General features: G+C 56.1%; 1 protein-coding gene across 6 annotated transcripts in view; it reads right to left on the reverse strand.

The window, feature by feature from the left end:
* Nucleotides 1-731: 731 nt before the first annotated feature.
* The window catches only part of CRHR2 (corticotropin releasing hormone receptor 2), a 47,441-nt gene continuing 32,425 nt past the window's right edge, over nucleotides 732-15,747 (reverse strand). For 5 of the 6 annotated variants that reach the window (XM_038557233.1, XM_038557232.1, XM_038557234.1 and 2 more), the window contains 8 exons: nucleotides 15,419-15,536; nucleotides 13,481-13,634; nucleotides 12,915-12,975; nucleotides 11,381-11,453; nucleotides 4,639-4,724; nucleotides 4,322-4,457; nucleotides 3,664-3,705; nucleotides 732-2,361 (listed from right to left, as the gene is read on the reverse strand). In XM_038557233.1, coding sequence (XP_038413161.1) covers nucleotides 2,221-2,361; nucleotides 3,664-3,705; nucleotides 4,322-4,457; nucleotides 4,639-4,724; nucleotides 11,381-11,453; nucleotides 12,915-12,975; nucleotides 13,481-13,634; nucleotides 15,419-15,536 — 811 coding nt within the window. In that variant the 3' untranslated portion in view covers nucleotides 732-2,220. The remainder of the gene's footprint in view (nucleotides 2,362-3,663; nucleotides 3,706-4,321; nucleotides 4,458-4,638; nucleotides 4,725-11,380; nucleotides 11,454-12,914; nucleotides 12,976-13,480; nucleotides 13,635-15,418; nucleotides 15,537-15,747) is intronic. The other variant, XM_038557237.1, reaches the window with a different exon arrangement.

Below are 15,747 nucleotides of genomic sequence, written 5' to 3' on the forward strand. Positions count from 1 at the left end.
GTTTTCAATTTCTTTTTACATTTTCAATTTTTTTTTTCAGGCAAATTTACAGAGGACTTAGTCAAGTGGTGGGCTAACCCACAAATTTTGATGACAGATCGCCACGCAGTTTTTGGCATATATCTCAGGAGGAGGTCAGAGACCTGAGTGACATCTACTTACTTACATGAAAACGTTTGTCACCAAGTGGAGCTATCAAAATGGAAACAAAAGAGAAAAAAACAAAACCACCAGATGCCGAGTCCTGACTCATTCCAGCAATATTCACCCACAGATTCGTGAACAAATACCTATCCAACCCATTAAGATGTGTTTTCAATAAATTTCCCTTTTTAGGTTTAACGTTTGCCTTACAAAAACTTTTCATGTCTGTGTTGTATTAATTAATTGTACCCTATGTTTTATATCAAAAATAATCGTGATGATTCAATCCAGAAGATTTAAAAAAAACTTATAAATTTTGGTCACAGAAAATTAAATATTTCCATTTCAATTTCTAAACATATTTTGTGGCAGAGATGTATGATCAGGTGAGCAGGGACAGACTTCCAGCCATAGAAAAACTGTACTAGGATAAAAATTCGATGGGGGAAATGGAATGAAGATACAGGTTCAAAGAGAAAAGGAACAATGTAAGATTTCCAGCCGTTGAGGAAGAGCTGGTTAGCTCGTTTTTTCAAACCAAAGAAGGTGGCTATTAAATCACTGATGTGTTTGGTTTCTGAATGATGTATTTTAAAGTGTTGTGGCAGTTTTATTTTAAAACGTAAATATTTACCAAGAGCCGGGAATCACCTCTCTCGCCAATTTTAAAATGTAAAGAAAAAAAAATTAGGTGTCAACTGAAAAATATGCAACATGGGATACATGATTATAAAAAGGAGTATTTTGAGGGTATTCCTTGCAGCAAAAGCCCTTTGAACCCTGACTTGATGCAGTCTGCCTCTCCTCTACTCCCACCCTCTCCTGGAAATGTCTTGCTTGTCGGTCCTAGACACCTTGGGGCCTTGTCTACACCGGCCTCTGGATTTCGGAGCATTGGCCTTTGGGGTGGGCTGTGGCGTGCTGGGTGAGCTGCACTTCTCCTCTCCTCTATGCTGAATTAGAGCCCTCTAGGCTGGGGTGGAGGGGCAGATACTGTCTTGGGGGAATCAGGGACGGGCCTGCAGACACACGGGTCAGAGAGGAGAACCAGACCTAGGCCAGGGCCATGGGCTCTGCAAAGGAGAACGGATCCAGCCCACCCTTGGCCACCGCAGCCCCTCGAATGCCTGGTCGCCTTGACCTGAGGGGAGGCTGTTTCCAAAGAGGCATGGTTTATTTCACAGAGAGCAGAGATGTTTCTGAAGGGGAGGCCGAAATGAAGCCCAGTCTGGGGTGGGAGTTGGGAGTCCCCAAAGACCTAACTGGTTTCCTTCTCCTTGCCCCCAACCACCATGCTTCTCCTCCTCACCTCACCTTGCACTTATGTAGCTGCTTGGTTTGAGAGCGTACGGTTGGCCTAGCCGTGTCTTCCTCCACACGTGCCCCTCCCCGAGGCCCCGAGTCTGTGGAGGAGGCCGAGGTCTCCCGGGATGGGAAGCAGCATCCTTCCCAGGACCCCAGGGACAGGTGGATGGCTGGGGAGGGGCAGAGAGATGGCCTGGTCCAGGGTGGGGTGTAGATGAGAGCCCCTGGGATGAAGCCAAACTCCTCCTTTACTTCCAGCTGCTGTGACCCGCGCCCCAACAACTGCAGGAGGCAGCCCTGAGCAGGGAGCAGGGCCAATCGTCACCCCTGTTGGTGGGAAGGTCCCCACAAATTGTCGGGCAGGGGAGCCCCAGCTCTGCCTCGAATCAGCTATGTGACTTGGGCAGGTGTTTCCTGGCTCTGGGCCTCAGTTTCCTCATCGGCGGATGGGCCTACAGTGGGGCAAATGCCTGAAGACCTGTGACCTGCTCTTCTGTTGGGGGCGGTCCCTGTGACATCCCTCTGCTCCCTCTGCACTGACACTCTGGGCCCAGCCGGTCCTGGCTCCTGAGGGACCCTTGCACTGCCGGCCACGCACGTCTTTCCAGCCGCAGGACTGGCCAGCTGATCGCTCCCCTCCCTTCCGCCCCCACCAGGGCCTGAGCCGCTAGGTGGCAAGGTGAACCCAGGGAAAGGCGCCCCCACCCCATGACGATCGATCGGGAAGCTGTCCTGATGGTGGAGCGATGAGAGAGCAGGGTGACGGAGGGGTCACATGACGGCCGTCTGCTTGATGCTGTGGAAGCTGATCCGTGTGGGCGACGTGGGGATGGACATGGCCCGGGCCACGGGCACTCGGAGGGAGTGATGGTCCTGCCAGCGGTGCCACCTCTTCCTCACGGCCGAGCGGACCTGCAGGGGAGGCAGAGGCTCTGCTGGGCCTGCTGGGCCGGTCCTGGGAACTGGGAGCCTTCTCCCCTGCTCCCTCAAAGGGAGGCTGGGGTGCCCTCCCGCCCTCCACCTCCCGCCCAGAGAGGGACTGGCTGGTTCTCAAGGCAGGTCCTTCCCCAGAAGCTCATGCCCTCCGTCCTCATCCCTCCAGCACCTCCTCTTTATGGTGGGACGGAAGCACCAGCTTCGCAGATCTGCCTCTCGCTCTCCCGGGCACGTGCTGAACTGTGTGCTCCTCCTGCACACTTGGCATCTCTCTCCCTCCCGAAAGCCCTTCCTCCAGCCCCCTGCCCCGGCTGCCAGGCCCTGCCTCCCTGGCCGCAGTCCGCGCTGCTAGACGGAGAGCGCACAGTTCCGTTCCCGTCAGAGCCTGACCGCTGCTGGTCGCTGGTGCCATACTATTCTCTCTGTATCGCAACTGAAGACATCTGCAAACGGATCGCCCTCCCCACATGCTAGCCTGGCACGTGGCTGAGCAGAATAAATGCCCCAGGGCACTGTCTGCTTTAGCAGCTCTTCCTTTCCCTGCCCTCCAGCCCATGCCAGTCTCCGCTGCTGGACTTTCCCACTGGGGTCTGCTTTCACTGACAGAGACCTAGGTGTGCAGACATCCATCCCACTGCCACCCTCTGCACAGGTGGAGGAAGCGCCTCAGGATGACGGTCCTCTCGAGGGTTTGGAAGCTTTCAGGACCTGGGGCTGTGTCTACTCTCTGCCCCATAACCCACTGTGTGTCCTCACCCACCATCGGCCTGTGTGAGCGTCTCTCCCAAGCTGGTTACACTAAGATTCTGGGCTCGGTGAGCTAACCAGGCAGTGCCTCGTGCCCTGGACCTGCCCCAAGGTGTGCGGTCTTCTCTGTGGTGGGGGAATGTGCTGGTGTCCTTCCTGCTCCCTAGGTCCACGAGGACCTGGACGCACGGCTCATCCCTGACTTGCTCCTGGAATGCTCTCCCCTGTGACCACCTGTGCTCTGGCTTCTCTCTCCTGTGAGCCCCTGCAGCCCGGGCTCCCCTGCTCACTCAGCTCTCCAAGTGCATTTGTGAAGTGCTGGCACATTGTTCCCGGCCTGCACAGGTGACCTAAACTGGAGTGAGACCCACAGGCAGGATTCCTGTTTCCCGAGGGTGGGTGGTTTCTCAGGCCTGCCCCTCCCCTGTCCAGGGCAGAGCTGAGCAGGGCCAGGGACCCAGGTACTCCCAAAAGGCTGGGCGGCTCCCCTGGAGTGGAAACCGAGGGCCGCCCTGGGGCCTGGTCTCATACCTCTCCATTGAAGAAGCAGTAGAAGACAGACACAAAGAAACCCTGGAAAGGAAGGAGGGAGGAGTCAGTGACCTGCTTGGGGAGTCACTCTGCAGGGACTGCTGCGAAAGTGGGACCAGGATCCCAGAGGCTCAGAGCTGGGGAGGGAGAGGCCACCCCTCAGGGTGCGGGGGTACTAGGGCCCACTTCGAGGGACAGGCTGTCAGAAATCCTCAGGATAGGGGCACCTGGGTGGCTCAGTCAGTGAAGCGTCTGCCTTCGGCTCAGGTCATGATGCCGGGATCCTGGGATAGAGCCCCTTGTCAAGCTCCCTGCTCAGTGGGGAGTCTGCTTCTCCCTCTCCTCCTACCCCTGCTTATGCTCACTCTCTCTCTCCCTCTCTCTCAAATAAAATCTTCAAAAAAAAGAGGAATCCTCAGAACAGGTGCTGGCCACCAGCAGGCGTGGGCTAGGGTGACGGAGACTCAGTCAGGGGGCGATCCCACCTGAACCTTGGGGTGCGGGTACCAGGGCCCAGGGCTCAGGTTCAGTGTGAGCACGCGCTTGTATCTCAGGGTGAACCATGTGTACATGGTCCCGTGTGAGGTCTCTGTGCCTGAGACACTGGCGCCTGAGCATTCCAGGTCAGGAAGGAGCCCCCTCTGGTCGCACGCCCCACCTGGAAGGACTGTAGGAAGGAGTTGAAATAGATGAACACGATCTGCGACAGGTCATCCTCCCCAGGGTTGACGAAGAAGAGCATGTAGGTGATGCCCAGGAGCGGCAGGAGGACCAGGGTGGCCTTTACCGCCTTCCTGGGGGGTGAGAGGGTGACAAGACTGGTCTGAGTCCACCTGCAGGCAGGGCCTCACTCGGGGGGACGTTTCTTCTGGAACCCCGAGCGAGCTCCCTGGGTGAGGACTGGGAGGATGTAGAGGGCCCGCCCCATACCCTCTCTCATTTCTGTCCTCTGGGGGTTAAGGCCCCATCACTCACCTGTACTGGATTGTCTCTGAGGTGGTGGATGCTCGCAATTTTGTCATTAGGATCCTGACGATGTTGAAGAGAAATACAAAATTGATCTGGAGGGAGGGAGGCAGCGGAAAAGGAAGGACCATGAGGTGGGCAATGGGCTGAAAATCGGCCACTTCCCCCTGTAACCCCATGTCCCATGAGACATCTGTCCTACCTGTCCCCTCCACCCCTGCCTGGGGTCCCAAGGCCTCTGCTTCTGCCTCACCAGGAGGGCAGACACTGCTGGCTTCCCGGTCACCTGAGGGCTCCAGGGCCTGCTTCTCCACCTCCAGACCCAAGGGGGGAATAGCAGCCTCCGAGGAGGCAGTGAACGAGGGCACCAAGGCCACTTCGCCCCCTGCCCCCCTCAGGCTTGCGTCAGGAGCTGGCCGGGGCTCCACACCACCCCTCGCCCTGTCTGCTGCACCGTCCCCACTGTCGCCTGAGGCCCTTCCACCCTGGTGGAGTGAGCCTGGCCAGAGGGAGTGACTAATCTCCCACCATCCCTCCCTTGCACCCAGGAAAATGCTTTGTAGACATGTCTGAGCCAATGAAGATGGATGAGCCACTGGGCTGCTTCCAAGGCTCCTGGAAGGGCCTCATTTATCTTCATTTTGAGCCTTTCCTCAGTATCAGAGCCGATGCACCCAGTGTCTTCCTGGGACCCGCCCATGGGGCCCCCCGAGTCGCTCCCTGCTGTACGGTCACGGAGGGCCTGCCAGTGTCCTGCCCGCCGGCGTCGGCTTGTCTGTGTGACTGTGTGCTGCCCTCCAAATGCTTCGGGGCGGGGGGGGGGGGGGGTGTTCCCTGTGCTTGTGTGAGTGTGTGTGAGCGTGAATCTGGGGAGGCGGGCACGTCAGCGTTTCTCTACATCCATCACCAAATGTGAGTGGACAGGAAAGTGAGATTTCCTTTCTTGGGAATCTCTGCCGAGGAAATGCCCGTGGGTCAGAGGGCGTCTGCTGGCTCATGCATATGAACACATGCGAGTACATGTGCACACACACACACACACAGAAATTCCTCCTGAGGCTCTGTCCCAAGAATCCATCACTTCTTAAGCCCTCCTAGGTTCTGGACCCCACGCTAAGGGGGGTCAGGCACTGGCAGACATTAATCATGGGGCAGACGGCCCTGTGGCCTCTGCGGGAGGATGCTCTGGGGGCCTGGAGGGCTCAGACTTCTCCTCAACCACAGCCTGGGCAACCCGGGGTAAGGGGTGGGCGGGAAGCCTTCGGGCGGCGGGCGGCCTGCTGCACCCTGCTTCTTCTTAAGGCTCATCCAATTTCTAGTTCCTGGGTTTCTGGTACATTCCCGTGGATCACAAGGTCACCATAACACATAGGTCAATCCTAATTTTCTTGTGCCAGTGGTACAAAATACTTGACCTTTTCTGATTCTTTCTGACTTCTGTGAGAGTAGAATCGGTTGGAATCAAAATGTATTCTCATTTCTGCCACGTTCCCTGCACTAAATCTATTTATTCATCATCCATCAACCCACTAACCAATTCATTCAATCATCCATCCATCCATCCATCCATCCATCCATCCATCCATCCAACCATCCATCCATCTAAACATCTATTCAACAATCCAGGGACGCCTGGGTGGCTCAACGGTTGAGCATCTGTCTTCAGCCCAGGGCGTGATCCTGGAGTCCTGGGATCGAGTCCCACATCGGGCTCCCTGCGTGGAGCCTGCTTCTCCCTCTGCCTGTGCCTCTGCCTCTCTCTCTCTCTGTGTCTCTCATCAATAAATAAGTAAAACCTTTTTTAAAAAATATTTTAAAAAAACAACCCAATCCATTCATCGATTTATTTACTCACCCATCCACCCACCACCCAGGCATCCACTCTGTCAATAAGTTGCAGAGCACCTCCTGGCTGCTGGGTCCTGTTCCATGTGCTGAGGCAAGAGCAGGGACAGGGGCTGGTGCGGAGGACCTGGGAGACAAGGCCTTATCCCCTCTACCCGTGTGAGGCAGGCAGTCACTATTGCTGCCCGCCCTCCGACTCTGCCTGGGTCTGTGCCACCTGGAAGTCACTCTTTCCTCATGAGCATGGTCCTCAGCCGCCCCCTCACAGCATCTTCTCCACCTCACCCTACCATAGGTGCCTTCCCCTCTCCTTCTGGGAGGGCACCCTCGGGCCACACAGCCCACACTGAGCTCCCCGCTCTTGGACCTCTCTCTATCCTCCACCCCAAATCCCAGCTCTGCAGGAAGCACTGGCTATTGTACCCTAGCCTTGTCCAGCCTAGTTCTTTCAGCCAGCCAGCCATCCGTTCATCCATTCAGTGAACTGACCTGCCATGTGTCAGGTCCCTGCTCCCAGATATTTTGTAGTCTGGGGGGAAGAGCCAGAAAGGCCTAGAGAAATGGCCCTTGAGCTGAGATGAGCCCAAGCAGTGATATCTATCTACCTCCTTCTAGAATAGCAGTTCCAGGCCCTCCCAGCCCGCAATGTTCCCAGGGCAGCCCGAGTAGCATGAGCTCTGGCAATGCCAAGGAGAGAGGGTGCAGGGTGAAAGGGTAAGGCCAGACCCCCTGGACAAACTTCTCCCGAGAAGTCCAGCCATGCTCCTGCCCCATGTTTCCTGGAGCTCTGATGCTGGCAGCTCGGGTTCCCACTAGCTCGTTTTTTCCTAATAAGGCTGTGGAGGAGGAGCACCCCAGCTTGGTCAGAGCCCTGGCCTGGCAGGTGGCAGTGTGTGTCAAGCTCAGACTGGGGATCTGGACATTATGGTTGCTACCAGGACAGACATGAGAGGCTTAGTGGTGCCTAACTCAGCCCTGGACTCACATCACTCCAGGTTTTGTTCCAACCACCTCATGGCTACTCCTCAAGCAGCAGCCTTATGCGGTTGGAATGACCATTATTCCCATTCTACAGATTCCCACACTAGGGTTCAGGGCTGTGTCACTTGCCCATGCGACAGAGGTAGGAGGCACTGGTGTCAGGATTTGAACTGAGGTAGCTGGCCTCAGTGTCCTTCTCCTAACCCCGGCATTGTGCTGCTCCTGCAGGACTTCATGAAATCCGGGCCAGATGGAAGAAGCAGAGGGAAGGCATTGGCCATACTGCCAGGGATGGGTGACCAGAGCTCAGGAGAGCATTGCAAGGCCATCAGCACAGGATCCAAACCTGTGGCTCTAGGTGCCAGGAGGAACTGCCGGAGGCAGAGCTCCAGGGCTATCAGCACACGTCCTGGGCCCACCGGTCCTCCAGGTGACCCCATGAGGCAGGGACTGGCATCCTCGGGTTATAGGTGAGAAACCAAGGCTCCAAGCAGGGAGGTCCCCCAGGGTCACAGGATAAATCCCAGGTGGCTGCAACCAGTGCTTATTCTAGGATGCCACATGGCACATCGCCTCCCACGAAGGCAGAGAAAATAAACAGACCAAGCTCACAAGCGCCCGAGCACCCTGGGTCCTCCTCACCCTTGCGAGGGTGAGGGAACCTGCTAAGTCATGGTGCTCATGGGAGACCCTCGTCAAACTTCACTGTGGCTTGTGCAGAGGCAGGCAGGCAGGGAGAAGGAAAGGGGACTGCTATTTCTGCCTCCTGGGCTTCAGACATGGTTCCCAGCCTCAGAAACACCCTCTGCTGCCTCCAGTTCAGGGTACTGGACAGGTTTATTGGGGTGCTGCCAACCCAGCCCAGGTCCCTCCTTTCAGTGCTCCCCACCTCCTGCACCTTCCCGTCCTGCACATTCACTAGTTCAGGGAAACATGGCCAGCCTGTCTGTCCCACGGGCTTCTGTGGAGTCCAGTGGCTTGACCAGATGGACTTGGGGGTGACTCCAGAAGCCTGGGAGCCAGACCAGTTCATGGTCCCCGGGGGCTGGTCCTCACTGGGTGCCTGGGCCTCCTCCTCCTGTTGGCATGCTCTAGATAGGTGAAGCCTCACACACCCAGGTCCCGAATCCTATTGTGTGCAGGGCCCTGGGGCGGGGGTGGGGGGCCACAGAGAAAGCCCAGACAACACACATCCCTGTCTGGCAGGGCCCTGACATCACGGTTCTTCCAATGGAGTGTGCACAACCCAGGCACTTGGGGCCCTTGGTCCAAATGCAGATTGTGGGCGCACCCTAGACATTCCCAGTTGCAGGTGGGGACCCTGGAATCTGCATGTGGAGCAGGAGCTGCTGGAACATTGCTGGGAGAAAGCTCGGAGCAGAGCAGACTTCAGTCAAGCAGACCTGCAGGAGCCCAGCCAGGGCCGAGGGGCCCCTGATGGTCCTCCGCAGCCGCCAGGGACACTTTTCAGCCTCAGGCTTCCTCTGGTGCCAGAGAGCTAGCTCAGCCTCACAACACGGGGACCTGGAACTCTGCGAGTTTCGTGTCCCCAGGGCCACCTCCACTGATGAGGCATCAAGTGTGTGGATGAGTCACCCAGCTCCCAGGCCTCCAGCAGGGAGCCATCCTGAGACTCTTCTCCCGGGTTGTCCCCACAGAAGCCAGCTCATCACCTCACCTTGGTTTCCTCCCCGGGGGCCCTGGCTTCCACTCCCATCCCTCACCCTGCTTCTGGGGACCACCTTGCCAATGAACGCCTGGCACCAAGTTCTTGTCACACGGCTCTAATTCCGGCTGGGCCACTGGCACTCGTGTGGCCTTGGGCAAGCCGCTTCATTAACCAACCTGAGCTGCTCCCTCGCTGGTCCACGAGGGACACCAAAGGGCCCGACTCAGAAGGTGAGCACAGGTTAAATACTCGTGGAGAGCACAGAGCCCCACGCCTGGTCCAGAGCGGGACCCAGTAAGTGCCACATGCCTTTCCCATGACAACACAGTGACAACAGCCTCCTGCAAACTGAGCCAGCCAATTCACTTCCTGGAACCCAGAAATAAGCTCGTTCGTGTCTTCCAGCAGCAGAAATGCAGCTGTGAACCATCGGGGAGGGGCCGGGTGGCGGGTACTGAGTAGGTGCCCGACCGAGAGGACAGGCCGGTGGTGGGTGACCTGCCCCTGCGTCTCAGCTCCGCTAGCGAGCTATTAGCGGTGACCGTGGGCAGGTAGTTTCATCTCTCTCAGTTTCTTCAGCCGTAAAATGGGGATCATAATTCCTATTTCGAGGCATTGATGCTGTGAGATTTGGAAGTTTTGAAGATGGAGCTTCTGGGCAGGCTCAGGTGGGGACCTGGAAGCCTGGTAGGTAGGAGAGCCGGGTGTGGGCCCAAAGGGGACTGCAAAGGGCGCTTGGGCCGAGAGGTACGGGTGGCAGCAGAGAAAGGGGCAGGGAGGAGCAGGCAGGGAGTGGGTGCTCCCATGGAGCCCTCCCTCCATGCCTGCCTCCCTTTCTTTTTTTTTAAATTTATTTTTAAATTTATTTATTTTTATTTATTTTTTATTGGAGTTCAATTTGCCAACATATAGCATAACACCCAGTGCTCCTGCCTCCCTTGTTCACTTCCTCACTTTGCCCAACTTCCTTGCAGCCAGCGGCTCCCTCCCTTCTACTGTGGGGTGGTGGGCGCCCCGCCCCGCCCCGCCCAGGCCGGCCTTCTTGGCCGGGTCCCAGATTCATGAAAAGCCCTATCCCTGCAGGATGGGCTCTCAGCAGCTGGCTGGGAGGGGATGGGTCTTAAGGGGTTTCCGTTCACACTGGGGGTGGGGATGAGTGACTCACTGCAGCTGGGATTCCAAGGACGATCACTACCTCCCCCCACCCCAGAACCCCCCAGCCCTTCACCGACTGCTGACAAGGACAGGCTTCTGCCTCTGAAATGAGGGGGAGTTTCTGATGTGCAATTTCAGGCAGTGGGTAGAAAGCCCGCCCTGGTCATCTCCAGTCCATATACACCAAGTGAATCCCAGAAAAAGGCACTAAAAGGGGGAGTCAGGAAATGAAAGAGATAAACAGTAATTGTGTCCAAGGTAGACCACAGAACCCCCATTAGGCACCTGCTGTGTGCAAGAGGAGAATGGCGTGCTCGCTCACTCTCACTCTCTCTCTCTCTCTCTCTCCCTCTCTCTCCTGTGTATACCACAAGGAGCGGGTGGCCCTTTAAGGAAGCGGGTGCATACAGGAGCCTGAAATTACCAAGCCTGAAATAAGTCTTACGTAAATGCCAATTTCTTACAGGGCTTTTTTGCATGTCTCTTTTTTAAAATGTATGATATATAATGGGTTCATTTTTGCAGAATGCAGCCTCTACTTAAACTCTACCTTAATTAAAGCTCGTTGTGGATTAAAGACGCCATGGCAATTATACCTTAAACGCAAATACATTTGGCAAAGGGCGGGGAGCTGGACAAGGAACAATTGCTCATTACGCTTCATTCTGGTACCACCTGCTCTAGGCTGGGGGCGGTGGGCCAGGCCCCAGAGGGGGTCACTGGGGGCAAAGCGGGATGTAGGTCTGGGCCGGACAGAAGTCCACACACCCTTCTCTTGCCATCAGCTGCGCCCTCGCCTGGCTGTCTCAGCACCTGGCAAGGGGACATCAGATGTGGGAGGCACTAGAAATTTGCTTGTCGGACCCATTCTCTGCTCAGAGAAAGGTCCAAAGGCCAGAGGTGAGGGGGCTGCTCCAGGGCATGGGGTGCAGAGTAGGGACAGTGGGACGGGTGGCAGTAGTGCCAGGAAGTGGGGAAGGTGTGTCCAGAATGTTGCAAGGGGACCACTCTGGGCCACATTCTTCCCAGCATCTCTGCCGGGTGGGTCCTGTTCTGTCCTCCTGCTGCCTAGTCCTATCCCAGTCCCCACTGAGGACCTACCAGGAGCACGAGGATGATGGGGCCTTGGTAAATGTAGTCCACCAGGTCGCCAGGCTCCTTGCCAAACCAGCACCTGCAAAGATGGGGTGGCTGTAAGTGGCCTGCTGAGCCACAGTCTGGGCACCCCAGGAGACTTGGGTCCAGGGTTCTCCGGCTTGACCCTCCCTCAGACCTGATCTCTAGGGCTGTGCCTTCCCCAAATGCCTGGGTGGACAGCCCAGGCCCCTCTGACCATCCTGACTCCCCCGTGGGCTGCCTTTTGCCCTACATGGAGGTCTGGTCTCCCCAGATGGACTCACGGCAGGCCCTGGGTCTCCTCCCCCTTCCTCCTCACTCCCCTACCCCATTCCAGACTATTGCACCCAGGTACTGGGCATGCAGGAGGCTCATGAATCAAGGGAGAGCCAGGCTCCCCCCTTGCTGGCCCAGGGCCCAACCACCCTGTACCACCTGTTCCTGCATTGTCAGGCACTCAGCTGCACAAAGCAGCAGGTGTAGAAGCAGGAGCCTTCTCCAGCCCTGAACCCTTTCTCTGAGCTGAGCCTCATTCACCTAGTGAAGGGAGCCTGAGGCTGCCAGAGGCTGGTTATTCTCTTGGGGATGCTGGTGGGTATAGAAGCTTCAGAGACCAGGGGAAGGGTGGGGGCCAGGACAGTCTGGCTCTGTCAACAACTCAGGAAGGGCCACGTAGACTTTGCGAAATTCTGACCGAGTCCTCCAGAACTTTAGAGGTCATCCAGTGCACACTGCCTTAGACAGGAATCTCTCCTGGCACCTCCCAGCGCTAGGGTTTCTGGTCTTTGCTTGAACACCCCCTTTGACAGGAAGCTCACTACCTTTCACAGTAGCCTTCTTATTCTTGGGTAGTCTTTATCATTAGGAGGTCTTCCCAATGCCAAACTCTTAGAGTCCACCCCAGTTCTGTCCCTGCTCCCAAATCTCATCCACTCTCTCTCCAGCCTTGGAGATCCCTTGGAGATTTGTATCCAGAGACTGATATTCTCGTCCCCTCTTTCTTCAGCTAGTGGCACCCAACTGCCCAGCTACTCTTTGGTTCGCCCCCATGGCCAGAATTGCTATCATCTGGGTGTGCCTTAATGTCAACATCTCTGGTGCAGGGAGGGTCCCAGGATGGGACAGAGACTGGGATGCCAGAATAAAACACGGGCCCGCTGCCCTGGCCCAGGGGTCTATGAAAGGCTCGTTGACACAGCCCTGGAGGTGCTCTAGGCTGAAAGCCTCCAGCCATTTTGGGCTGCCTGACCTGCCACTCCAACCTAGGAGAAGGCCTTACAGAAGGCCAAAGGCACTTAAAGGGACTTAAAAGAACCATGATTCCTAACTCAGGTCAACAAAGTTGACACCTACCACACGAGGATCTCTGAGTTCCAGGGATATTTTTCCAGTATAGGGACAACGGGAAAGTAAATCTGTCCAGGTAGGGCTTCAATTCCTGGTCCATGGCTTGGCTGGAGCCCTTGGCTGACCTTTCCCAACATCCCTCTGACCCCCATAGCCGGCCGGTCCTACTTACTGTTCATTTTCATAGTACAGTTTGCCAATGGCCCAGGCAATGATGATGGGGCAGGGGATGCCTGAAAGGAGGACAGACACAGGCTTTCGTGGACAGACAGACGGATGAGAGCCCTCTTATAGAACATAGGTGAGGGGACCACAAGGAGCCTGGGACCAATCACCCAACTGCAGGCTCTCCATGGCCCCAACCTGATCCTACCCGCCCCCCTCCACCCCGCGACCTAGGAAATACCCTCTGAGTAGGTCAGATGAGGGGACAGCATGATTTCCTGAGATTGTTTGATAGAGAAGCGGAGCTGGCCAGCTTCTCTTTCAAAGCCAGAGACAAAGGTCTTTGGATTGGTCTTTCCAGGCAAGGACAGGAGGGCTACTTGTAAAAGTTCTTTTGCAGGGACTACTTGCTTCTTCCTCACCAGCAATGGAAAGGAGCGGCTGCATCCTCAGACTGTCCTGGGGATGGTAAGCAGGGCTGTGCACCTATCCTTGGATCCAAGATGGGAGGGAGGTGACCTTGTCAGCAGTGCCCCCTCCCCACTAGGCCCCGCGGCCCCCAGGGACCCTCACACCATCCGATGAAGAGGAAGAGCCACTTGCGCAGGCGCTCAGTGGAGTACGTCATGACAATGGCCGTGTGCAGGTAGCAGCCCTCTACGAACATCCAGAAGAAGTTGGTCACCACGAAGTAGTTGAAGATGGCCGTGACGCAGCGGCACCAGACCTGCATGGGGCAGTGGGGGTCAGGGGCTGCCTGGCACGGGCAACGGCCAGGAGTCGCTTCATGGACACGCGTTACATACCCTCCCACTTCCCTCCGGGAAGCCTCGTCCACCACCAATTCTCTCACTGTCTGGGATGAACGTAAGGCGCCAGCCTGCACTGGTCCCTCCTTTGGCTTCGTCCCAGCCCTTTCTAATCTCCTTTTTTAATAAAGAGGGAATCTGGCTCTGAGCTTTCTGCAGGCAGAGGCTAGAACCGAAAAACACTGTTGTGTTTTCGTTGTCCACTTTTTGAGTCACCTTCAACCCATAGCCAGGTTTCCATTTAGGGATGAAATATGACATTTCATGTAGAAAAAGAGTAGCAGGTCATTAAAAAAAAAGTGTTATATAAATAATAGCACAGGGTTTACGAAGGTGAGCTGCAGCCAGAGAGGTGATTCTCCAAATTCTCTAGTTTTGGAAGATTCTGGGCTTAGGATGATCACTGCTGGCTCTGGATGGAGCCTCACCAACCCTGGGCCAAGTCACTATACCCTTCTGAGCTTCAATGGGACACGGAGAAACTAGTAATGCCGTCTTATGGGCGGTTATGGGAGATGAAGGCTGGCTGAGGCAGGCACCAAGAGAATCAGCGTTGTTGCCAGTTGTCTTTGTCCCTGTCCTTGGAGCAGGGCTGCCGTCCCAAGTACCCTGCAGAGGGGAGATGGGGGTGCGGGCAGTGCAAAGCCTGGCCAGGGCTGCATTAAAGCCAGAACTCTGTGCAACAGATCCGACCTGCCCATCTCTCCCCAGGCTTCGTCCCCAGGGTACCCTCAGAGCTGAAGTTGGGATATGGGAACATGGTCAAGGGAGCCCTATGATGGGAGTTCTCTGCCCCGTGGGCAGCGCAGCTCCCCTCCATCCAGCCCTGGCTGTCAGATGCTCCTGCGCTGTGCTGGTCTCTGCCTCTGGGGCTTCCCCTGTGGTCCCATCCCTGGTCTTGGGCCCCACCTGATTGTCTGTCTCCTCTTCTCAGAAAGTCCTACTGAGGTGGAAAGCTAAAGATCCCCTCCTCCCAACCCTGCCTTTTCTCCAAGTTAAGCGACAATTTTATCAGTTCAAGCTAATACTGGGCTGCAGGGCACCCACCCCAAATGGGATTGAACTCAGTTAATGTTGTAGCGGGGCTCAATGTGGGGCCAGGTTAAGGGTCAAACCAGGCTGGGTCTCTGCTCGGGTCCATCAAAGAAAAATGTATTGAGAGGTCTCTAGTGGTGTGCCACAGGACTCTGTGCTTGGCCTCATTAGTCTCGGGGTTTATAGTGACTGGACACACTACAACAGCAGCTGACACAAATCCAGGGTGGGTAGCTAACACGCGGGATGGCCTGCTCAAGGTCTTGCTGGCTTAGATGTGGAGGGATCATTATAGTGTCACATAACCTCCCCGAGCCTCAGTTTCCACGTCTATATAATGGGGAAAATAATCCTTATAAGTCTCTCCTTGGAATCGAGATAAAGCTCACCAGAGCTTAATTCCAGCCTCTTCTTCTCTAAGGGGTCTTTGGGAAGTCCTGGATTCAGAAGATCCAGGAGAGAGGGACAGGCTAAACCAATCTGGTTTGAGGTTTGTGCAGCTCCCAAGACCCAGGCCCAGCAGTACCCTGCCCCCCAGCCCTTCCCAGACGGACAATGATTGGGGTAAAGGTGAGCTCAGGCACGGGTCCACACCTGAGGACTGGGCAAGAGAGGTGGGTGCCCCCAGAGCCCGGAGCCCCCCAGCCCCAAGCCTCGGCCCAGTGACCTCATTGCTCTCATGCACTTCATGGTCGATGAGCTGCAGCAGGAACCACATGACATTTCGCAGGATAAAGGTGGTGATCAGATTCCAGTGAATCACGTTCCGCAGACAGCGGATACTCCTGTGGGAGGCCCAGGTCAGGGGTCAGCCAGGATCGGGAGTTAGCTGAGACGGGCCCTGCCTGGGGTCAGGAAACAGCTGGGACCCAGTCCCCTGAGGCCAGGTACAGACTCAGCCTCCGGTGAAGGCAGGGCTGCAGCAGGAGCCACATTCCCCCTAGGGTGGCCATTGGGGCGCTCTCTCAGAGCCAGCTCCCCCTTTGCATCCTGCAT

Source organism: Canis lupus, chromosome 14, assembly GCF_011100685.1.
Source record: "Canis lupus familiaris isolate Mischka breed German Shepherd chromosome 14, alternate assembly UU_Cfam_GSD_1.0, whole genome shotgun sequence".
Classification (NCBI taxonomy): Eukaryota; Metazoa; Chordata; class Mammalia; order Carnivora; family Canidae; genus Canis; species Canis lupus.